General features: G+C 39.3%; 1 protein-coding gene across 9 annotated transcripts in view; it reads left to right on the forward strand.

Moving 5' to 3' along the window:
• atp8a2 (ATPase phospholipid transporting 8A2) overlaps nucleotides 1-24,764 on the forward strand; it is a 107,768-nt gene that overhangs the window by 51,675 nt on the left and 31,329 nt on the right. For all 9 annotated transcript variants that reach the window (XM_041814362.1, XM_041814358.1, XM_041814360.1 and 6 more), the window contains one exon: nucleotides 15,407-15,579. In XM_041814362.1, the coding sequence (XP_041670296.1) occupies nucleotides 15,407-15,579 (173 nt within the window). The remainder of the gene's footprint in view (nucleotides 1-15,406; nucleotides 15,580-24,764) is intronic.

The following is a 24,764-nucleotide window of genomic DNA, read 5'->3' on the forward strand; positions in this document are numbered from 1 at the left end:
TTTTCAGCACACATTTTCTGAAAGCTGATTCTTGGGGGGTTGTAGACAGGACAGGGGCATGTATTTTGCATAATATGTGACCTTTAATCTGTCTGTAAGATACTAATGTCAACCTATTAAACATGCAGCAGGGGAAGAAGCTGCGACAGAGAGCAGGGTGGCAGCACTTATGGCCAGTGCCATTCATAAACCCCACCTCCTCAGTTAAGAGATGGCAAATTAGTCAAACTTTAAAGTCAAACACAAACATGGTAATAATATTTTAACGATTGTATTCTGTCTCGATAGTTCCAATCAGATTATATATGTGATTTGTTAGTGTTCATTTTTGTAAGTTTGCTCTGATACCTTGTTGATGTAATGTGCTAACACTGATTTAGGGCTGCAGTAACAGAGTACTCTGTCGATTCTTCTGGCGATTAATTGAGTGCTCTGATAATAAATGTTGCATTTTTTTTACCAATCACTTTTGCTTTTTTTTTTTTTTAGAGAAGTAGTACTGGACAAATGACAAAAGAAGCTGGGCCCCTTAAATCAACTACTTCTATATTAAAAATTGTTATTAACAGATTCTCTAAAGAAAATGGATTTTACAAAGTGCAATCAAGTTCTGATGACAGTTTACATTTCTTAAAGTTACAAGGACAGGAAGTTAAATAATGACATTAGATTATGCCATATTTGGGGTTTTAGAGATCCTCTCCCAGGAAATTTTTGGTGCCAACACTTTATTTTTTCTATTGTAGTTTATTTCTATTCTCCAATTTGTCATTTAAGTAAAGGGAAACTTAATCATTTTAACATCCTCTAGTTTATGCATAATTGTCATATTTCACATTCTAACAAGAATAAAGCTCCATCATTCACACAGAGGTCTGATGATGGCTCAAAGGTGAACCTGTAGATTACAGGTATATGGTCTATTATTCTAAGGGTATTCACTTTTAATTTTTGCACATTTTTGTTTGTGAGTTCATCCACCATAAAAATATGACCTCTTAAGACCATCCACTTACATGGAGAACACATTTTAAGGGATAAAGTTGCTTCTGTGACCTGTTGAATCCTGACTGTATGATGAACTTTGACCTATTTAGTCTCAGTCACTGTTTGTGGCAGTAGTGTGTTTCTGTTGAATTGGTGTCAATTTATTATCAATGTAAGTCTTATCAAATTATTCGGGATACTGAAACGTTTTGAAAAATACGTATTTATATAATGTGTGCACGCGAAAGAGAGAGAGTGAACACACCAAAACAGGACTTGAATCGTGACATCTGACGGTTTTCTGTTAAACTGTCAGTTCAATCAGAGAAGTTAATGAAATGCCCTGAAGTTTGCAGACACAAACTGAGCAGCAGCGAGTCATGCAGGCAGCGCGTAAACTCGGAGATCTGCGTAGGTTAACCAGTGCAGGCATAGCGCCATATTTTCCATGAAGCCACGGGCGCTGGCTGCATAACACAGGACGTGTGCCTGTAAACATCACTGCATCAACTTCTCTTTCCTTGTGATTTTCAGGCCTCAAATCATACATGTTACGTTATAGTAACAACAAAAACAAGTGCATTGTGCCACATAAATAGCCATCTGTGCGAAACAGAGCACAGATGTCCAGGCTTACAGCATGGGTGTATATGGATACAGGACTGATTTAAGCGAAGCCTCGAGGCAGATAATTTGCCTCGAGGAATTTTTTTAATCGAATCACCTGAATAATTCAAGGAATCGTTTCAGCCCTACACGTATTTAGCAAATGCAGCTCCTTGAAGCATTCTCAACCAGTTTACCTGAGTGAAGAAATCATTACAGAAAAGAAAGAACAAAGTCACTGAACTCTCCATAAACTTTAGTTCCTGCTCCGAGCTGACACAAGCATCTGCTCTGTTACAGACTGTTCTGGCCTGAGGGATCCTTGCCCTCTTATCTTTAAGTTAGTTTGTGTTTTCTTTATTGGAGGCAGCATGACATCAATATCACAACTCTTCCAGCTGATCCCAGCGGCACGGACGTTTAAATGCCCAGTATGTAAGTGCCATTCTTGTTATGTTAAAAAAGAAAATTGAGCTAATATTCTTCCAATGTTTGTGCACTGGCACTGAATTTTTCATCTGTCATATTTTTTTTTGGCACAGGTTTGATTTTATGCGAAATTTTGCATCAGTCCAAGTAATTTAAATGGGTGACTGATGATTCAAACAGTGCCCACTGCTTCCTCCTTGACCCCTCCTCTCTCTCTCTCTCTTTCTCTCTCTCTCTCTCCCTTACTTTAAATATTGTTTGCAAATTTATTATGTGGATATCAGCCATAGAAATATAAAAGATAAAAGCATATGTTGTAGTCTACTCACAGGTGAGACAGAATTAAAGAATTGCTCTCCATCTCTCCAGCTTGGCTCAGCGCTATGACGCAGGAGTGGGTGTTGCATGAAGCTCTCGGTCAGGATGGATCCAGCTGGATTTAGAGGAGTGACAGAGCCACAGCCTCGCAGTACAAAACTGTTTGCCACATTCTACAAATTTTCACAGTGAAGGCAAATAAAAATGCATGGGATTTATTGTGCAAAGTCTGAGTGCGTGACGTTTTTATGGATTAGGGATCTGAAAAAAAAAAAAACATCCGAAAATAACAGCCAGTGTGTTAAGACCTTAAACCTTGGTGCCTTTTCCCACCCTGTTTGTGACATCACTGGAACATGGATTCACATCTGCTTGACTCAAATTGCAGCAAAATCATCCTGCAGACCATAATATTTATGAATATTCCACCCCTGGATAAAAGAAAGGATTCAAATTTGAACATATGGGCATAAGAGACACTTTTGCATATGACTGTAGGGTGGTGCCGTCTGCACGTGGTGTCACAGTCATGCCTGTCAATCCCAGTAACTTCTAAGAACACTGGTTATGTCTGGATTTCAGCGCTGATGAAAGCGCCACAGTCACTATCGCTCACTTAAAATAACTCCACTGGCTCGGCTTCTTTATGCATGACGGCCTCTTTCTAAGTGTAACCTACATGTGAGCGAAAACAGAAGCCACTTATCGAAATCTCACCTCCAGGCTGACCTAATAACCCCCATTTTTAAGAAGCATGCCCCACCATCACTCTCTGTATCACATCCTTTCTGTCTGGTGTGAAGCCTCATCTCTGTGCTGGATATCACAGTCGCCAGTCTAAGCTGCAGATGACCCCCCCTTCTCCTCCTCCCTGACCTTGCCTGTTCTCCGCTGCATGTCTTATTCACACAGCTACCACCACCTCTGTCAGCACCCTGTCTTTGCCCAGGAAGCCTCACAGCCACTGTGGTGTGGACAGAAGCATGTGTATGTGTGCTGGAAAAGAGCAGGAACAAGCTGTAACATATGTGTGTTTATGTGCAGGAGTTTGTTTGTGAATGAAGCAGGGGAAGTGTTTATTGTTCATGTTTGAGATAGACAATCTGGATGGAGAAGGAGAAACGGGGGAGACTAGGCTGAGTCATGATAGGGTGTTGAGTGAGTGGTAATGCAATCTCCTTTTGGCGCTCCTCCTCATCAAAACAAACCCCTGTGAGCAATGCCTCCTGGGTAAACGGTTTTGCGACGGCTGAAGCTGCGACAAGAGCCATCTGTCACCTTCAGCTCACGTACCACACACAGAGGGACACAAATCTTTAACCCTGTCTGCTTTTGTTTAGGTAACACTGCGGGACAGACCGTGATGTTAAACTCTCTTATAGCTGTCTGTGAATCTGTTACACTCAGCTTTATTTGTATAGCACACTTCACACACAACATGCAGCTCAAAGTGCTTCACAAAGAACAGACGGAGAGCAAAGAGGAATAAAAGTACAATCCCAATTCCAAAAAAGTTGGGGCACTATGTAAAATGTAAATGAAAATGGTATCTAATGATTTGCAAGTCTTATAAACCATATTTTATTCACAGTTGAACATAAACAACATCAGATGTTGAAACTGAGACATTTTACCATTTCATGAAAAATATGAGCTGTTATTTGAATGTGATGGCAGCAACACATCTCAAAAAAGTAGGGGCAGTATTTACTATTGCGTAGCATTCTTTTAACAACAGTTTGTAAATGTCTGGGAAGTGAGGAGATCAGTTGCTGAAGTTTTGGGGAGGAGTATTGTCCCATTCTTGTCTGATCTAGGATTCTAGCCGCCCAGTAGTCCTAGGTCGTCTTTGCCAGATTCTTCTTTGCAGTTGTAAAGCAGGGGTTCTCAAACTGACACCTTACAGGGCAGAAAGTTTTCCAAGGACCCCCACACAACCCTCACGCTGATTAAACATATGTTAACTGCCATTTATACTCCTAGATGCTGTTTTTTAAACTCTTCAACCTAAAAAATCTTGTTCAGTTGAGTGTGGCTTCTTACTCTTTTTGCGTTCCTTTGAGGAGCCAAATAAGAATCCCTCTGTGCTTTTTCTGAGGTTTTGGTCAGTTTCACCATTCATGTTTTCTGGCGGATGTATTCCTCACCTTTTTGTCAGAATTTTTTTTTTGTTTTGTTCTTTTTGTTATCAGATGACGCTATAGCTTGGCAGGCTTCATGGCCTCATTTGCATACACATGAAGACACAAAACAAATTTTGGTGTTTTTTTGTTGCTGTTCTCAATTAAACCAAACTCCAGGTAGCTGGCATTATATTTTCTCAGTTTAGCTGGTTTGGGCCTAGTATCACTTGATGAGGTGCTCAAACATTTATCCATTGTTGCTAGCTGGACCTGCACACCTGAGCAAAGAGCCTGATGCGTGAGTGATAGATTTACGTGATATCTCACAATCATATCTGATTTTTTATAGGCCCAAAACTGACTTATGTAGGAATCATTGGTTTAGTATGGTTGTTTTATGGCATTGTGGCCCTTATATGTATTTGTTTTTTAAAGACATGGCATTACTTTAACCATACCATACCATCAAAGATGCAGACCTATGAACTGTGCACTGATAACAAGCTGGATGGTCCCTTTCCTGATTATATGCTCATGAAGACTCGCTGAAGTTGAAACACATAGATATCCATGTTTGATAAAGGATTTTTTTACATCAGAGTGCCTCGGATTCTCAGTTCTGACTGTCGTCTATACTAAGACTGTTTTTAATAAGTTAACGGGAAAGTCATCGCTCCCTTTTTTTACATTGACTTTTTTTTCCCTCTGCAATGTTAAGTAACATTTTCTGAAATTATTCCACAATTTTTAGACGTAGTTTTTTGCAAATTGGTGAGCTTTTGCCCAGCTTTACATCTAAAAGACTCTGCCACTCTAAAATTCTCCTTTTATACCCAGTCATGTTAATGGCTTGTAAGCTAATTAGTTGCAAAATGCTCCTCCAGCTGTTTCATTAATACCTCTTACTTTGCCAGCCTTTTGTTGCTGCTATTTTGAAATGCGTTTCTGCCATCAGATTTTAAATGATTTAATATTTTTCATGAACTGGGGAAATACCTCAGTTTCAACATCTGATATGTTGTTGATGCTCTATTGTGAATAACATGGGTTTATGAGATTTGCAAATCATTTTTTGTTTACATTTTGCTCAAACACTCCAACTTTTTTGGAGCAGAGGCTGTAGAATAAAAGCAATAAAACAATTAGAAATTAGTTGGTGAGTAAAAGAAATAAAATAAATACAGTCAGAGAAACTAGATTAGTAGATAAAATACATACGATTAGTGAATGTAAGACGAAGTTAAAACCAGAGGTAAACAAAGGTAAAAATATTAACCTGGACAGTAACAATTTTAAAAGCCAGATTAAGAAGATGTTTCTTTAGTTTTTCTGTTTAAGCATCTGAATAGCTTGCCATTTTAATGTCTAGGGGTAGTGAATTCCAAAGTTTAGAGGCATAAAAACAGAAATCTCCCCTGCCAGTGTGTATGTAGGTCACATACAGGATAAAGGAAAGAATTCAAGAACCTGAGAGATCTTATGGGAATATAAAATTAAGATATTTCTGTAATGTATGGAGGAGTGAGGCTGAGTAAAGCTTTAATAAGAATTAAAATACTTTAAAACCAACTCTAAGAGAGACGGGGAGCCAGTGCTGCAGCTTTCTGGACAAGCTCTGGTTTTTAAACACACACTGTATATCCAGGATGATCACCCTCATCAGCTTGATAGTTCTGACTATAAATTACATCCAACGTTCCCACAATCCCCGTCTCCTGGTCACGCTGCCCGCAGTACAGCTCTTAAACAAACAACATCTTTCCTCTGCTCATTAATCATCTTTAAGCACACACAAACACTCACACAGACACATTTATAGTGCCTCATCTTTCATGATCTATTGTTCTGGTATTTTTCATGATATCAGACTGTTAAAGTCCACATGTGTGTCTGTTTTTTTTTATTAGTCAGGAGGATGTGTACACGCGTGTTTGTGTGTATTTGTGTGTGTGTTTGAGGCTCCGGCAGCAGAGGATGTGGGTGTTTGCACAGATGCACAGTCTGATAATTAAACGGTATATTAAATCTCACTGGTGACAGATTCTGCACTTCAGTTATGAGCCGTGTCTTTCCCCCACCTTCTCTTCACTCAGCAGCTCTCTCTCTTTTCCTTTCTGCAGGCCCAGTTTACACACACTTTGTCGGCTTCTTTTCTTTGAACCACCTCCCATTTATCTTGCTTAGTCCATTTTTGTATACGTTACACTGTGCCTATGTACATTTGCTATAATGGCACTAGTGATGGAGCTCTCTTTGAGTGAGAGGGTGGCCTGGGACAGATCAGCTCTTGGCTTTCTCTATCCTTGCTGTATTCTTTTACATGAGCAACCCCAATTTAAAAAAAGTCAGGCTGTGTGCAAAATGTAAATAAAAACAGAATGCAATGATACGCAAAACTCATGAAGCTATATTTACTCTCAATAGAACATTAGAAACATATCACATGTTGAAAGTGAGACATTTTACCATTTCATAAAAAATATGAGCTCTTTTTGGATGTGCTGGTAGCAACACATCTCAAAAAAGTTGTGACAGGGTTGTGTTTACCATTATGTAGCATCCACTTTTTCTTTGAGCAGTCTGTAAAAGTTGAGAAAATGAGGGGACCAGTTGCTAGCATTTTCGGAGAGGAATGTTGTCCCATTCTTTTATGATATAGGATTCTAGCTCTTCAGTAGTCCTTGGTCTTCTTTGCCAGAGATTAATTTTATGATGCACCAAATCTTTTCTATTGCTGAAAGATCTGGACTGCAGGCAGGCTGGACTCTTGTCCAGCAAAGACATGCTGTTTGATGGATGCGGTATGTGGTTTAGCATTGTCTAGTTTTAGTATAAAAGGCCTTCCCTGAAAGAGATGTAGTCTGGATGACAAGATCTAAGACCTAAGATCGGGGCGCAAGGCTTTGTCTGCTCTGAGGCTGCCAAAATTAGATTTGCAAATATTGACTTAAACCATGATAAGGCAGTTATCAACTAGGTTATACAAATGTCTTTTGATAAGAAAAGCATGCACAGGCCTTTTTAGGGTTGTGTCAGTGAAACATTTAAAATCTGTGTTGATTTTTGATGGCAGTGTGTCACTTTGTCTTCTCTCTTGGGTCCTGGCGGAGCTCTGCTTTTCTTAGGAACATGTGAGGGGTGGGGCTTCAAGGGAAAAAGGCTGGGAGACACTGATCTAAAACCTTAATACTTTTCAGCATTGACAGTGCCTTTCTGAATGTGTAAGCTGCCCACACCACTGGCACTAATTCAACCCCATACTATCAGGGATGCAGACTTTTCTCCTCTTTTATCCACCGGACACAGTCTCCTAAAAAGAATCTAAATTTTGATTGATTTGACCACAGAACAGTTTTCCATTTTTCCCCAGTTCACTTTAAATGAGATTTCGCCCAGAGTCGAAGGCAGTGTTTCTGGATTGTGTTGGCTTTTTCTTTGCTTGCTACAGCTTTCACTCGCATTTGTGGATGGCACAACAGACTGTGTTGACAAACCATGACAAACAACATTTTAACGACACATGTTTATTAATTGAATATGTTGCAGTTTAGAGCATGATTGGACCAAAACACCTGATAAAAGAAAAGGGTTAACACTGACTCATTTTTTACCCTCATTCCCCGTCATCATGTGTTAATTTTTGCTAAATTTCCAGAGGACTTGTGGAACTACTACATTATCATGGGAAAAGTAGCCATTTATTGCAAGAAAATGAGATTAATTAGTACAAATATTTATAAAGAAAATTATTTACCCAATTTCACAGTAAAACAGGGTAAAATAAAAGGTATTGATGCATGTCCAATAAGGACTTTAGGACTTTTGCCACTGTTTTTTTTTTTTCATCTAGTCGTGACCCACTAAAAATTGCTCCGCGACCCACTTTTGGGTCCCGACCCACCAGTTGAGAACCACTGCTGTAGATGGTAGAATATTAAAAGTGATAGCATTTTTTCATTGAGTAACGTTTTTCTGAAGGTGTTCCAAAATTTTTACGTGCAGTGTTTCACAGATTGGTGAACCTCTGCACATCTTTACTTCTGAGGGATTCTGCCTCTCTAAAATGCTCCTTTTATAACCAGTCATGTTACTGACCTGCCAAATTAACCAAGCAAAATGCTCCTCCAGCTGTGTTTCATTGGTACCACTTACTTTTCCAGCCTTTTGTTGCCGTGCCCTTACTTTTTCAGGATGTGAGTTGCCATGAAATTCAAAATGAGCTGATATTTTTCATGAAATGGTTAAACGTCTCACTTTCAACATCTGATATGTTATTGATTTTGAATAGAGTACAGGTTTATGAGATTTGCAAATCATTGCATTTTGGTTTTATTCACATTTTACACAGCGCCTTAGCTTTTTTGGAATTGGTGTTGTAGGTACATACTTGTATTTAAATGCATGCATGTGTGTTCCTCTGCATGCTTGTTTGTTCTGATTCTCTTTATAGTAAAGCATGCAAGGAAAAAGACATGACCTGGGATATCTCAAACTGCCTCCCTCTCCTGCCCATTTTGTGATCCAAATATAAAGCTGATAAAATTCCACGAAGAAGGGTCTGTAAACACGGTTTACAAAGTGTGTGTCTGAGTGTTTCCGTTCTCTTTAAGCTCAGATGCACATGCAAAGTAAACATTTAGTTTGGAACCTGAGAATGCAGCCGAATGAGATTTGTCAAATTGCAGCTTTTGCAATCAAAGAATAAGGCAGTTTTCTTTCCTCTCATGTGTCTAAAAATAGAAGGTTATTTAGCGTGAGAAAGGAGAAGTTACATGGGTTTTTTTTTGGTCTTTGTTCTTTTTGGAATTATGTTAACAAATAATACTGGACTTTTTGGGGGCCTGTTTCTTGTCATGCTTATCTGCTGTTATTTTTCCTCAGTGTTCAGTTATGTCTGCAGTTCTGCTCTTAAAATAGATCTGTCAGGGGAGGAGCTGGTACAATACAAGATGATCTAAGACAATACGGCATGATCTGAGATAAAATAATAACATAAGCTGCCATAGAGTACCTATTATGAAATGTTGTGATGCATTACAGTTGTGTTAAACATGATACGATATGATAAGGTATCATACCAAAATATAAGATAAGAGTCGGTGTGAAATTGATCCATACAAACACAACTTCACACTGCATTCCAAATAATTATGCAAACTGGATTTTAGTGTCATAAACATTCATTTTTTTGTTTTTCAATTAAACTCATGGATGGTATTGTTTCTCAGGGCTCTCAGGATCACTGAAATCAATCTCAGACACCTGTGATAATTAGTTTGCCAGGTGAGCCCTATTAAAGGATAACTACTTAAGAGGGATGATCCACATTATTAAGCAGGCCACAGGTTTCAGCAATATGGGAAAGGAAAGGATCTCTCTGCTGCTGAAAAGCGTCATAGTGTAATGCCTTGGACAAGATATGAAAACATTTAATATTTCACCAAAACTTAAGCGTGATCATTGTACTGTGAAGAAATTTGTGGCTGATTCAGAACACAGACGGGTTCGTGCAGATAAAGGCATTATGAAGAAGGTTTCTGACAGACAAATTCATCAGATTAATAGAGCAGCTGCTAAAATGCCATTACAAAGCAGCAAACAGGTATTTGAAGCTGCTGGTGGAGTCCCACCAACCTCAAGGTGTAGGATTCTCCAGAGGCTTGCAGTCGTGTATAAACCTACTATTCAGTCACCCCTAACCAATGCTCACAAGCAGAAACGGTTGCAGTGGGCCCAGAAATACATGAAGACTCATTTTCAAACAGTCTTGTTGACTGATGAGTGCCGTGCAACCCTGGATGGTCCAGATGGATGGAGTAGTGACTAATTGGTGGATGGCCACCATGTCTCAACAAGGATGCAACGTAAGCAAGGCGGGGCAGAGTCATGTTTTGGGCCGGAATCATGGGAAGAGAGCTGGTAGACCCCTTTAGAGTTTCTGAAGGTAGGAAAAATTACCTCGGCAAAGTATATAAGAGTTTCTGACTGACCACTTTCTTCCATGGTACAAAAAGAAGAACCGTGCCTTCCATAGCAAAATTATCTTCATGCATGACAATACACCATCTCATGCTGCAAAGAATCCCTCTGTGTCATTGGCTGCTATGGGCATGAAAGGAGAGAAACTCATGGTGTGGCCCCCATCCTCCCCTGACCTCAACCCTGTTGAGAACCTTTGGAGCATCCTCAAGCTAAAGATCTATGAGAATGGGAGGCAGTTCACATCAAAACAGCAGCTCCGGGAGGATATTCTGACATCTTGCAAAGGAATTCAAGCAGAAACTCTCCAAAAACTCACAAGTTCAATGGATGCAAGAATAGTGAAGGTGATATCAAAGAAGGGCTCCTATGTTAACATGTAACTTGGCCTGTTAAAATGTTTTTGATTGAAATAGCTTTGATTTCAGTAAATATGACCCCCTAATGCTGCAAATTCAACAAATGACCATTTTCAGTTCTTTAGAGCCTGTAAATGTTCTAAAAGTCTGTTGTGCATAATCATTTGGAACAGTGCATTTTGAGTTTTTTATTTTAAAAAAAAGTTATCATTGGGAGGCTTGTTCAATAAAATTTGAATTATGCTCTACAGTTGATGACTTGAAAATTATACTGACTGTCATTTAACTGACTATTTAGGAAAATCAGAGAAAATATCATTTGCATAATAATTTGGAACGTGATGTAAATACTTAAAAACATGCACAGGATGATGCCCGACTGTTGTGCAAGACTCACAGCATCAACACTCACATGTCTTCTGTGCTGTATATCTATTCAATCATCTTCCATTGATGTGTTTATTTACTTAGTTCAGTGTTGTGGATTTTGCACCCATTCCTCAGTGATGAGGTGAAGACAAGCAGGAAGAAAAGCTGTGATTCTCTTCCCGCTCACATGCACGTCATGCAAACAGACGGACTCGTAACATGCACACACATGTTGAACTCGTCTATGAAAACACATGTACATCAGACCCACACACAGAGACACTTTGACTTTCAGAACTCTGACAACCTGTAATCTCCTGTAATCCCTTCATTATGTTTTTGTTTTCCTTTCGCCTGTTTGGGGAAAAAAAAGGTGAATGCAAACAGGAATTCCAGCATACAAAGAAAAACACACAGCCTCAGGCTGAAAAAACAAGAGCGTGGAGTTTTTGGGAAGAGGACGGACATATGTGTGCATCGATGTTTGGCTGAAGGAAGGGAGACTGAGCTGTTCATATGATTGTGTTTCTTATGCAACGTGCAACTGAGTGTGTGTGTGTGTGTGTGTGTGTGTATGCACATGCGATTGCTCTCCTGCATGCTGATCTGTGGACAGAAGGGTTATTTCTTTGAAGATCGCTGGCCTCTGGGGTGTGATGGCTGCCAGTGACCTGCTGTGAGAGACTGTGCAGAATTGAAAAGGCGCCAAATTTGTTGAAGTTTGTGCACTTTCTTATCCTGTGTAGATGATTGGTATGTGTTTAGTTGTACTGCCCATGTTTCTACAAACAGTTCCCACCACAGGGCAATTCACTCTGCGTCATTTCTTGTTTATTATTTGTTTAAGCTGAATGCCACAAATAATTACGAAGCTGCCCTCAGACATGCAGTGAGCTCTTTGCTATTTGAGAGTACTTGATGTTTTAAACATCGTCCTTTTATTCAGTTCAGGGCTGGATAAATGTTAAGTGCTTTTATCCACCCTAACTTTATTCATATAGTACTTTTATAAACAGGCTTAAAGGAGCACCAGCAGTCAAGTGGTTTCATCCGTGCTAAGGTTTCGTAGTTTGATGTTTTTTGCAACCTTTTTTTCGTTTTTCTTTTTTTTTTTTAAATTCTAGTCTAGTTTTTATATGTTTAAAAGGCTATTTTGAGAGTTTAGTTCAGTTTTAATTTTTCAAAACTGCTTCATTTTAGTTTGAAGAGTTTTTATTAGTGTTAGTGTTAGTTTTTAATGGTGATGCATTTTTTTTTTTTTTTTTTTTTTTTTTTTTTTTGCAGATACTGATAATTTCCTGCTCCTGATGGCCGATAACAATAAGAACCTTTTTTTTTTTTTCCAATTGTTGATTGGAAAAAAAAAAAAGGCAGGGGGGGGTATTATTTGATGTATTTATGCACATCTGGGGGTAAGAAGAGGTTAATATGTAGTGAGGACAGATATTCATTAATAATTCTACCTTTTTAGGTTTCTTTTCAACAGTTTCGACAAAATTGAGGAATTGTTTGGCTCTGTATTTGGAAGTAAATGTTAAGTTACACTGTTTTTGGCTGACTTAACTGATGTTTCAGGCAGCAGCTTTGGCATGCCTGGAGGGGAGTGGGTGAGTGTGACCCCCCCGGAACATTCTCCCCTCTTTTCGTAAGTAAACAGCATTTCAATCAAATTATGTCAGTTTCCACGTTAAATACCAGATGGTGATTTCCATGCTTCCATTTGCGATTCTATGATCAAAGAAAACATGGGGCCTACGGTCGAACTCCTACCTTCAGCTCCATCCACATGGAGACGAATTCAGGAGTGTACATAAATTTTTTTTGTCATATCGGCATTACATCCACGCGCAAACCACATTTTGGGAGGCCGTAAATGCTACTTTTTGCATAGCATACTTAAGCCACATGCGCGGGTCCAGCCAAAACAATGGCAGATTTTCTTCTCTCTTTTTGGTATTTGGTATTACAGCAACGCTTACAGGCTAGGCATTTATACTACAGCATTTTCAGTCGTTTTTGGTGGTTACATGCTTACATGGACATTTCCCGAAACGGAAACATACCGTTTTCGTGTCCGTGTGGACAAGGCCTCAGTCTCCTTTCACGCATGTCATTTCCTCCTCTCTCTCCTACACTGTTCTATTTGAATAAAGGCATCAAAAAGCCCAAGATCAGTCTTGTAAAGAAGGATTTACAAAATGTCTGTGTAGGTCCTCATTCAGCCAGGTCATGGTTATCCAAGTCTTGGTCCTAAAGGGGCAGCTGGACTTGACTAAGGTTTACAAAGTGTTTTGATATTAGTAGAAGAAAGAGAACCCAAACAACATGAAAATGCCAGCAATGAAAGGGGTCAAACAATATGAAAGTAGACCAAGGGACCAAAGATGTAAGAACTTAAAATAAGGCAGGGAATATCCGGGGTCGGGTCGTGGTGGCAACAGGTGAAGCAGGTCAACCCAGACGTCCCTCTCCCCTGCAACACTTTCCAGTTCCTCCTGAGGGATTCCAAAGGGATCCCAGGCCAGATGGAATATATAATCCCTCCAGTGAGTTCTGGTTCTGCCGCAGGGTATCCTTCCTCTTGGATGTGCCTGGAAGACCTCCACAGGAAGGCTCCCAGGAGGCATCCTGATCAGATGCCTGAACCACCTCAACTGGCTCCTTTCCACATGAAGGAGCAGAGACTCTACTTCAAGATCCTTCCGGATATCCGAGCACTTCACCCTATCTCTAGGGATGACCCCGGCCACCCTCCTAAGTATCTCATTTCGACTGCTTGTATCCGTGATCTCATTCTTTCTGTCATTACCCAGAGTTCATGACCATAGCTGAGGATGGGACATAGATTGACCAGTAAATCAAAAGCTTTGCCTTCTGGCTCAGCTCCCTCTTAACCACAACAGAATGTTAAAAAACTGCTGACACTGAACAATTCGCCTGTCAATCTCACGGTCCATTCTACCCTCACATGTGAACAAGGCTTACAGGATACTTGAACTCCTTCACTTGGGGCAAAGACTCGCTCCCCACCCAATCAAAGGCAGCGATATCTTTTAGATTTAAGTATTCTTTCATGAACGTCAAATCTTTGCTTACACCATTGGGTTAGTACGTCTGAAACAATGGTCGCCTTATGTCTGTTATTTTTTATCATTAAATTACAGTAAGAGCAAAATACTTCTTGAACATTCTTTTGGACAATAAAAGAACTCCTGTGTAGATAAAAATGGGCCACACAAGGCAAATATATTGAGCCATATTACATGGCTGCATTAATGCTTAATAATGGTGGGGTCCCACGGAAATCATAATTTTATTTATGGGAAGTAAGGATCTCAGGTGCAACTGTGTTTCTTTGTGGCGGCCTGACTGGAAGCTTGTAGCGTGCCCTCTCCTCCACATGGACTTCATTACAACCCAGTGGGATGTTTATTTTCTCTATTAATCCCTGTTCCTCTATTATCAAGAGCTCCATCAAAAGTGCCCTTAACTACTGCTCTGCAGGCAGGCTGGCATTTCTATGCACACTAACATACTTTGCTGTCAGAAATGGAGGTCCACATTATTTATTTTTCCTCTTGCCGTGTGTCTCTGCTGCAGATTTTCAGTCACTGCTGTCATGTTCCATAGTGAGGTAAAGATTTAGGGTTCAACATGCCTCCAGGAACTCGTATCATGGTTGTCTACAACAACAGTGAGCTTTATATTGGCATTCTTAATTGTTTAGTGTACACAGAGGCAAATTCTTTCCGGAGATGAAAGCAGCCTGTGCAACCAGGAGCACATGTCTTCTATTTACCGCCAGTGGTTTTTGACCTTTCAACAAATTGGTTTAAGTGTTTTGATGTGTGTAAGAGTTGTGTTTTCACCTCTTCGTCAAGCCACAATATCTCCACAAAAACATAAAGCCTGAATTTGTGGCTGTTCAGAAGGAAAGTCGCCGGATCACATTAGAAAAGAGTTGTTTTCAGGGTGAGATTTAGAGTTATGATTGGTCAGGATGCAGATTAGGATTCAAGATTGCTGGTAAATAGCGCTGAGGTTTGGGGTTGAGGCTTGGGTTTCTTTTTGGAGAGTGGTGTGTTTGTGCTGCTGACTGAAGAGAAGATGTTGCAGATTAAACTTTGTCAGTAAAAGCATGGAGATTAAGTTTGAACCCACCTAATTACTCTAAATGCTCTTTTCTAGAGAAGGTCCAAGAAAAAATTAAACCCTCCTTTTTTTGTCTTCTTGCAGGCTACTCGGGCCACGCTGACAAAACACTGTTCAGACCTGGGCGACTCGCTGAGGAAGGAAAACGAGTTAGCGCTGATCATTGATGGTCAGACACTGAAATACGCGTTGTCCTTCGAGCTTCGCCAGGCCTTCCTGGACTTGGCGTTGTCATGCAAGGCTGTCATCTGCTGTCGGTAAGGATGATTTAGTCATCAGACACAAACTTTGTATAGAGAATCTGCAGATAGGACTGACAATTCTCTTTGGCCTTAAGATTTCAGCATCAATCATTGTCCTGCTAATGGAAAATAGTTGTGAGATGTCAGTCAAAATTATTCCACAGTGCATTTGGTGAAATACTTAAAAATGAAAACCAGAGCACTGGTTTCCTAATGCTTAGGTCATGTGCCCCATGTTCAGAGGCTTTAGTCTTGGAAGCAGATGGTCTGGGTTCAACTTTGACCTTCAGCTGTTTTTCAGCATGTCATTCCTTATTCTGTCTTTGATTTCTGTTCATTGCTCTGCCTCTCAAATAAAGGCATGAAGGCCCAGTGGTATAACCTTCGCAGTCAGGATGCATAATATTGGAGTTGTGTAGTTATCCAATACGTGGATACTTCCAACTTCATTTTAACTGATATTGTTATTCATACTGATAAGTTAATGGAGTTCAATCACAAACTTCTGTCGCTAAAACACACTTTAAAATTTAAGGAATTAGGATCAGATGTAGGTCAGTTGGTCCTGTCTAAAACGCCACAATTGTATTCATTCACATGGTCAATAGTTACAGACAATTTAGGCTGATATTTATAGAAAATGCAGACCATTCATGACAGCTGATAAAGGCAAATATTTATAGCTAATATAGGCCTGTATTTACAGATGACATAGGTGGATGGTTGCAGCCAATATAGGCCAATATGTGGACAAAATAGGCAGATGTGCAAAGTTAGATAGGTTGATATGTACTGATAATAAAGGCCAATAATACTGCATATTTAGCCTGATATTTACAGGCAATATACAGGGAAAATGTACAGATTATATTGGCTGATATCAACACCAATGTAAGGCAATATTTGCAGACAATAGCCAAATTTACAGATGTTATAGGCCAGTGCCATCAGCCAATATAAGGCACTAGTTACAGCCAATATAGGCCAATATTTTGGGCCATTATAGGCATATATGCAGAGTTATGTTGGTTGATATTTACTGATCATAAAAGCCAATAATACTGCAGATTTAGGCTGATATTTACAGGCAAGCTGCAGTGCAAATTTACAGATGATGTGGGCCAATATCAACACCAGTTAAGTTGATATTTACAGACAATATAGGCCGATATTTTGGGCCACTTTAGGCAGCTATGCAGAGTAATATAGGTTGATATTTACTGATGAGAAAGGCCAAAATTTACTGCTGCTCAAGGCTGGAATTTACAGACAAGATACAGGGCAAATTTACAGATGTTATTTGTCAATATCAAAACCAATATAAGGTGATATTTACAGACAGTATTGGTGGATCTTTTGGGCCATTATTGGCAGATGTGTTCAGACAATGTAGGCCAATATTTACTAATGGCATAGGCCAATATTTAATGATGATAAAGGCTGATATTATTTCCAATGTAGGCCAAGATATACAGCCAATAAAGGCCAATATTACTGACAAAACAGGCTGTTATTTTCAACTAAAATAGGCTGATATTTACAGCTGATATAGGCCGATATGTTTAGACGATGTAGGGAATTATTCATTGACAATTTAGGCCAATATTAAACGACAATACTGACTTAAATGTACAGCTTATAAAGGCTGATATTTACTGAAGATATAGGCAAATATTTACCAATGGCAAAGGCTGATATTACTGATAATGAAGGCCGATATTTTTGGCAATAAATGCCAATATTTTGGGCAATTTCTGGAAGATATGTTCAGACAATGTAGGACAATCTTTACCACGGGCATAGGCCAATTTTAAAAGATAATAAAAGCTGATATTTACTGACAATATAGGCTAAGATGTACAGCGATAAAAGCCAGCATTACTGACAAATCAGGCTGTTATTTGTAACCTATATAGGCTGATATTTACAGCTGATATAGGCCGATATGTACAGACGATGTAGGAAATAATTTTTTGACAATTTAGGCCAATATTTAATGACATGTACAGCTTATAAAGGCTCATATTTACTGATGATTTAGGCCACTAATTACCAATAATATAGGCGAAGATGCACAAACAATAGAGGCACATATTTACAGCTGATACAGGCTGATATTTACAGATTATATAGTCCAATCTGTACAGCAGATATAGGCAGATATGTACTGGTTGTCAATATCAGTAGAAATCTACATTTAAAACCTGCATTTAAAAACCTGGCTCAGTATGCTCACAGCAGAAAACAATCTGTGTGCAGTGAAACTGGACTAACAGGTGAATTTCTATGTTATATACCTGAAACATAAATGTTGCAGAAAGAAACTAAATGGAATAATCTCTTAATGTCTTTCACTTTGACTGCCCACGCTAGCCAACAGTCCATTTACCTTTTTTGTCCTGAAGGTCATAACATTGGACATGACATAGGAAAGACTAGCTATTATCTTAGTTGAAATAGACAGTACAGATGCCAGTCTATTGATAACTGGTTTAAAAGTGTTTCCACAACGAAAAACGAGAAATACATGATGAGTTAGTGGACCACAGCGTTAAGTGGAAATGTTCTGAAAGAAAAGGAGGACTGGGTGGGAATTAACATTGCCCATTGCACCTAGCATGTCACTCGTTGTGGGACTTAGGGCATTGCAGTAGCAATTTGTGCAGACAACAAGAATAAAGTTTGAGCACAGGTAGTGTGAAAGACACCACACAACACAACTTTTTCATAGCTGATCAGTGACAATAGTCAGAAAAACATAGACTTAAACATTTAGAAGATCTGTTAAATCCACACACTTTTGGTTATTCCCGTTCTTTAATGCATGGGATAAAGGGAGAAAAATGCCGCCTGCATGTGTTTGTGTTTGTAAAGGTTGTCTGTGGCCCACGGTTAGCAAATTAACAGGAATGATAAAAAAGCCTGTCCCGTTGCACAGCAGGAGTAATGCAATCCACTACGCTGCTTGGAAATGTCAAAGCCATGACTCACTTTCTGCTGGTACCTCTGGATGGGTACCAACACATACACAGGCACAGCTTTTCTACCTTTCCACTCATTCAAAGTGGACTTTGTTCATTGAATTTTTACTGTTTGCACCATTTTTCATCATGTATTACTAAACACCAGCTGTGCTGTTTAACAAAAGTGTTTCCACTTGCTTTTTGTCCACCCGTATGCGTCTGTTAGTGTTTGTGTATGCAGCCAGCAGGGAAGTAATTGACTCTTCCTTGCATATCCGGACTCATGTCTCACAGGCCCTGCAAACAGCCTCTAGCTTTGGTTCCTCTGTCCTTCACTCTCTCCTTTTCTCTCTCTTTGCATCCACCCTCCCATCTAGGGCTGGGAATTTTTCCTACACACTCATATTTGTCCACACAGAACTGTATATATAGTTGGACAAAGTGTCTTAGCCATTTCCAAGTGTAGATAAATAAAGCTAATTTCCCCCAGGATGGGCACAGGGTTGCACAGACGACTGTAGCAGTTTTGAAATCCTGCCCATTCTACCTACAAAAACACACTTTTAAACTTTGAAACCTCAGAAATCCTTCAGGTCAGTGCAGTCCACAGCAGAACAGATGGTTTGTCAGTTTAGTGCAGACACAGCTATGGAAAGCTCAGTAGCTCTTGTGTTAGTGTTTGTTGTTTCCACTTGTTGTTTCTCCTCCACTCTAATAAACCTGCAGAAAAAAACACTACAGGAGCCATTCCCCATTGCATTTAACCATTTATTACAGCATCATATGATTAGTAAAACTAAAATTTTCAGAAAAATAGAACACCTCAAAATGAATGTGCAGGGTAAGAGCTAACTCAAAGGACTGAAAAACATGTTTTAGAATAAATTTGTCATCAGTGTTAGCCTTATAGTTTGACTCATCTGCTTACATGGAGGACAAGGAGCTTATGCCCTAACCAGCAGTTAGGCAGCAGGGGAGCGCTGAATGTTTTGGCTTCACTTTTGGGGAGCTGTCATGTCATCTGTCTTTGTTTTTACAGTTTATGATAGAACCAAGAATAAAGAGCATGTTCTGAACTTAAAATTTGGATTCAGATTACTGGTCCTGCTTCCTAACAGTGTTAATTTTGGCAGCTATTTTTAATTTTAGTCTTAGTTTTAGTCTTTAAATGAAATGCATTTTAGTTTTAGTCACTTTTTAGTCGTTTATATCCTTTTAGTTTTAGTCTAGTTTTAGTCTATGAAAACTCAATAACATTTTAGTCTAGTTTTAGTCCATTAAAAGTCCTCACATTTTAGTCTTTACTTTTAGTCCAAACATTTATTTTCTTGCCTAAATCTGGCACCAAACCATGGTAATGTGTTCTCTGCACTCTGCCAAACCAGGGGTCCCTGCTTTCTACAGCTGAGAGGCAGAAGAGAAACAGATGCATTGTTTTTTGACATATTTACCCACAGTGCAGAAATATCAGGGATTTACTGATATTTAGTTTAGAACGACAACGGATCATTTCTTTTTGTTTACTTCAGACCTGCTACCGACCGGCACCTGCTACCTGGGCTGTGCACGGGGATCTTCATTTAGGTTTTTAGTCATAGTTTTAGTCGACGGAATTAACACTGCTTCCTAATGAAAATTCTTCTTTTTGTCTGCTTGAGTACACATGCCAAAAAAAGACAAATCTTATGTAAACATTTATTCACCGTGTTTTTTTTCCTTGGTTGCATTGCTTTATAACACGGGTTTCTGGGATGTGCTTGTTCACCTATGATTGAGACCGTCTCTTTGATCCTGCCCGTTTTAATGTGTGATATCTACATTTTATACCGTAAGACATCATTGTATTTCTAGAGTTGGGCCTGAATGAATCGTGAAAAAAGTTCCTAATTTTGATGAACTCACATTGGGTAAGGTTTAAGGTTCCTCAGACCAGGCTTAACTGATAGAAACATTCATTTGTGCCCATGTCTATTCAGTTTCAGAATAGGTCATGCAAAATGTGCCAGAGGGCCGTGCATTAAGTATGTCACAGCAAATTATTTTAGACCTATATTTGACTCAGAACATGGCTCAACAAGTAGAGTCATAATGTACAGCATCTCTGTGACCCTAAAGTTGTTTTTCTGCTGATTATTGAGTTTTACTGCTAAATATTAAAATAACAGTAATACAGGTGGCTGCATCACAGGCTCTCTCTCCATTATATCAGGCAGCATGGCGTGATTACGGAACAGCCTGCTATTGGCTGACAGACCCTCACAAAGGGTAAACAATATGGCAGTAAGTATTCGAGCATGCAAGCTAGCAGTAATAAGTGATCGTAACTGGATTACAATACTGTTCGATTGGATTTTTAATAAAATTGTTTGCAGAAAGGGTAAAATTCAATAAGTCAAACTTAGCACACAGTTTTATTTTGAAAATGACTTCATTTACTCTTTTACTATTAAGTAAAAATACATAAATCGTGAAATACTCTGTCTTTTATAGAGTGTGGACAGTTCTGAAATGTTTTCTGTTATGTTTACTATTTATTTATTTCATTTTGTTTACTATTGCTGATTATAAAATGATTATTTTTCTCATTAAAAATTTTATCATTAACATTCATAGTCAGTTCAAAACGCTACAGCCAGACTACATACTAAGTCTTCAAAAAGGTCACACATTACACCAATTCTGTATTCTCTCCAATGGCTTCTCATAACTTTTAGAATACATTGTAGGATTCTTATGTTTACTTTTAACCCCCTGCATGGTCAAGCACCAGCCTACCTTTCAGAACTCTTAAAACCTTACAATCCCAGCAGAACTCCTCGGTTCTCCGATCAGCATCTGTTGGTTGTTCCGCATTCCAGACTTAAAACCCAAGGAGACTGTGCGTTTAAGGTCATTGCTCCAACTCTTTGAAACTCTCTTCCATTAGGTTTAAGATCAGTAGACATTGTTAATTCCTTTATAATAATAATAATAATAATAATAAGAAGAAGAAGAAGAAGAAGAAGAACTTTATTTGTATAGCACTTTTAAAAACATGGGTTTACAAAGTGCTTTGACAAGTGCAGAAGCAAGCAGAAGAACAAAGCAACAACCCAAAGAAAAGATAAGAAGACAGAACGTGACATGCAGACAACATCAGCAGAATCCACACATTTAAAGAAACTAAACAGGAATATGGATGAGATAGTAATTCATCAAGATCAATATACATCAAAACCTAGATGTCATGCGAAGCCATGCAAACTAAGACAACACAGATATCAATCAGAGTGCAGACAAGAAGCCATTCTACACAACTAAGACATCATGTACATCGTCAGGATGCAGGCAAGACACAGACACCAAGTACCATAAAACAATAGGAACAATAGAAACGATAGGAACCCAGGCAATGCAGGAACCCAGCTGCACAGGCTGAGACTGAGAGGACCAGAATTAAAACATGACAAATTAAAAGAGAAACACGGAGGAGTGAAAAACAAAACAGGAGATAAATGAGAAAAAGCAGTAAAATGTAAATAAGAGGGCAAAACAGACAGTAAAGTGTGGTAAAACGAGCTGTAAAACTGTAAAAACAGTAAAAAAAAAAAAACAATAAATAAATAAATTTAAAAAAGCAATGATGTGAGGGAGACAGTAACGATTAAAAAGAACAGCCAGGGGGCAAGGATATAAAATAAGGTTGACAGGGAGTAAAGGAGAGATTAAGAGGAAATTAAACTAAAACAGGTAAGAATCTGTGAGAAGATAAAAACTAAACTTTTAAAAGCAACTTAAACCCTGTTTGCTTGGTCTGGCCTTTACTTAATCTGTTTTTGTGTACTGTGTATTCTTTCATTGTACCTTTGCATCATTGCCTGTGTTTTTATCATCTCTTTTTAAAGCACTTTATGATTTTGCTGTTCTTGAAAGGTGCTATATAAACAAACTTATTATATTATTAAGGGTGAAGCAAACCTAAACAAAACTCACCAATTCTACATGCAGCCGATGGCTAAAACCCTGCAGTCTAGTCCACCATTCAGGCGCACGGCTGTGATTACATTAGTCCGTTATCTGTGCTAATGGACGCTGGACCAGTTTCTGACAAGTTCATGACACGAGATCGTCTTTAGAGCTTATTCAAGAAACTCTCCTGTGTGATCATGGGGGGAATAAAGCTGGTTTGGAGGCACGAACATTTCAACTCCTCGTTGTCTGTGTTTTGAAATGTTAGGCTGAGATATGTCTCCGTAGTTGTGGAGAAGTGGATCACATTTGTCCACTGCTGGGACGTCTTCTGTCTGACATGTACGACTTTGGTAAAGTTTTCAGCAAAATGTTCACACCCAGGCAAATCACACTTTGGGTAGGGTGTCTTTATGAGATTCTTAAATCTTTTCAACAACACTGGGCTCATGTCTTTTGCAACTTGTTGTGTTACTGCTGCCATTATCTCTGCATCATCTTGCAGCATATTTTATTTTAGTTCAACCTCTTCCTTTTAATATCTGAACCGCTGCCAAACATTGCTTACTGACCGCAAACTCGCCACGCTGCTCTGTTTACTTCCTTCACTCTTCCATGCTTTTTTTACTGCTGATACAAAAATGGGCATGTGCAGATGAGTTTTCTTGATGGGCGGGGGAGTGAGCGCTCTACTGTAAAAGAGATGCATTCAGGGACAATGGAAGAAGTGAAACTCCAGCAAGGAATACACGCTGACAGCTCAAAACTTCCACATCATTTATATCCGATGTTCACGATATAGTCATCTTACAAATCAGTAGGCAAAAGCTGCGATACATCCAGTATACTCGATATTTCGCTCAGCCCTACTGGCAGCAGCCGTTCTTAACAGCTTCCAGTATAACAAAACCTGGCTCGCAGCTACCGCCTCAATCTCAAATAACATTGGTTAGTTCTATTTTCAGACCTGGCACAATTGTTTCAGATTGGGGCTTTTAAGATGGATTTGCCTGATGACAGACATGGATTCTGGATAATCCATCTGCTTTGCAAGGACACTAACAGAGCTAACTGCTAGAGCTGAGTCATATGTGAACGGCACATTTGAACCTCCTTGAAACTTGTCTTGAACTTTAATTTGAAATAAACCAGTACCGATAAGTTTTAGGGTAAGATTTTGGTTAATTAACAGTCTTAGGACTGTCCATAGGGAGCTATTTAAATTAGCTGTATCTTGAACATTTGACCATAGAGGCATGTGTGATAGCCTGTCCTATGTACTGTATGTGTGTGAAGGTTCACAGTTGGGGAATTTGCGTTTGTGTCTCTGGGCGCTCTGGTACGCATGGCTTCCTAACTTCACTGCCCGCTTGTTTATGGGAGGACTTAGTGGCAGCTTATTTTCTGCTCAGTTCCACCGTGAAGAGCACTGGGAGCCTTTCATCTCTTCAGTGCTGCTTTAAACACTGCTAACAGTGTCTGGGGTTTGTGTAGAGGAAAGGTAGAGTGAGGCAGAGAGAGAGATAAAGAGAGATTTGTGGTCAGAGGCGGACAGACACACACACACTTGAGACGCTGTAACAGGAGAAACAAAGAGCAGAGGTCGATCCCATCCTTCAGCAAAAACCTCACAGGCCAAGACTCTCTCTGAGGTTTTTGCTTTGGAAATATGGATAGGGGGGTGTTTGTACATGTGTGTAAATTGTGTGTATTTGGACACACCTCTGTATGAATACTAAGCAGACCACCCAGCTCTGTGATTCCAGCTTGACTGGGACGTTTCCTTCCTACATATTCATAGGAGATAGACCATCTTTATGACCTGTGGGCTCCCGCCGGATGTGTGTGCGTACATGTGTGTAAAGGGTCATGCATCTGGTCATAATTTAATCGAGTCATATCTTTATCAAAGCATCATATTGTACTCTGTTTGCATGTGATGGCTCATGCAGCTGCACATAATTTGATTTTTATAATATTATTATCAGAGCTCTGAAAAACACGGCGAGGATTTATGCAAGAACTGCCCCAGCAGAAGCATAAAAACATCTGATGTTTTAAAGGACTTCTGCTTGTTGATATGGTTTCACAGGTCAGAGTTAATACCATAGCCTGTATAAAACATGGACGTAGTCACAGTGATGCCACTCATTAGTTACTTGAGATGCATCATGAAGCCAACCGCTACATCTAAAGAATTTATTTGCACAAGCTGAAATGCATCTGTCTGTTAAAGTTGTTCTCTAAGCTTCAACTAATAGTAAAGCTCTCTCTTTACACATTAGTGGA

Source organism: Cheilinus undulatus, linkage group 19, assembly GCF_018320785.1.
Source record: "Cheilinus undulatus linkage group 19, ASM1832078v1, whole genome shotgun sequence".
Lineage (NCBI taxonomy): Eukaryota > Metazoa > Chordata > Actinopteri > Labriformes > Labridae > Cheilinus > Cheilinus undulatus.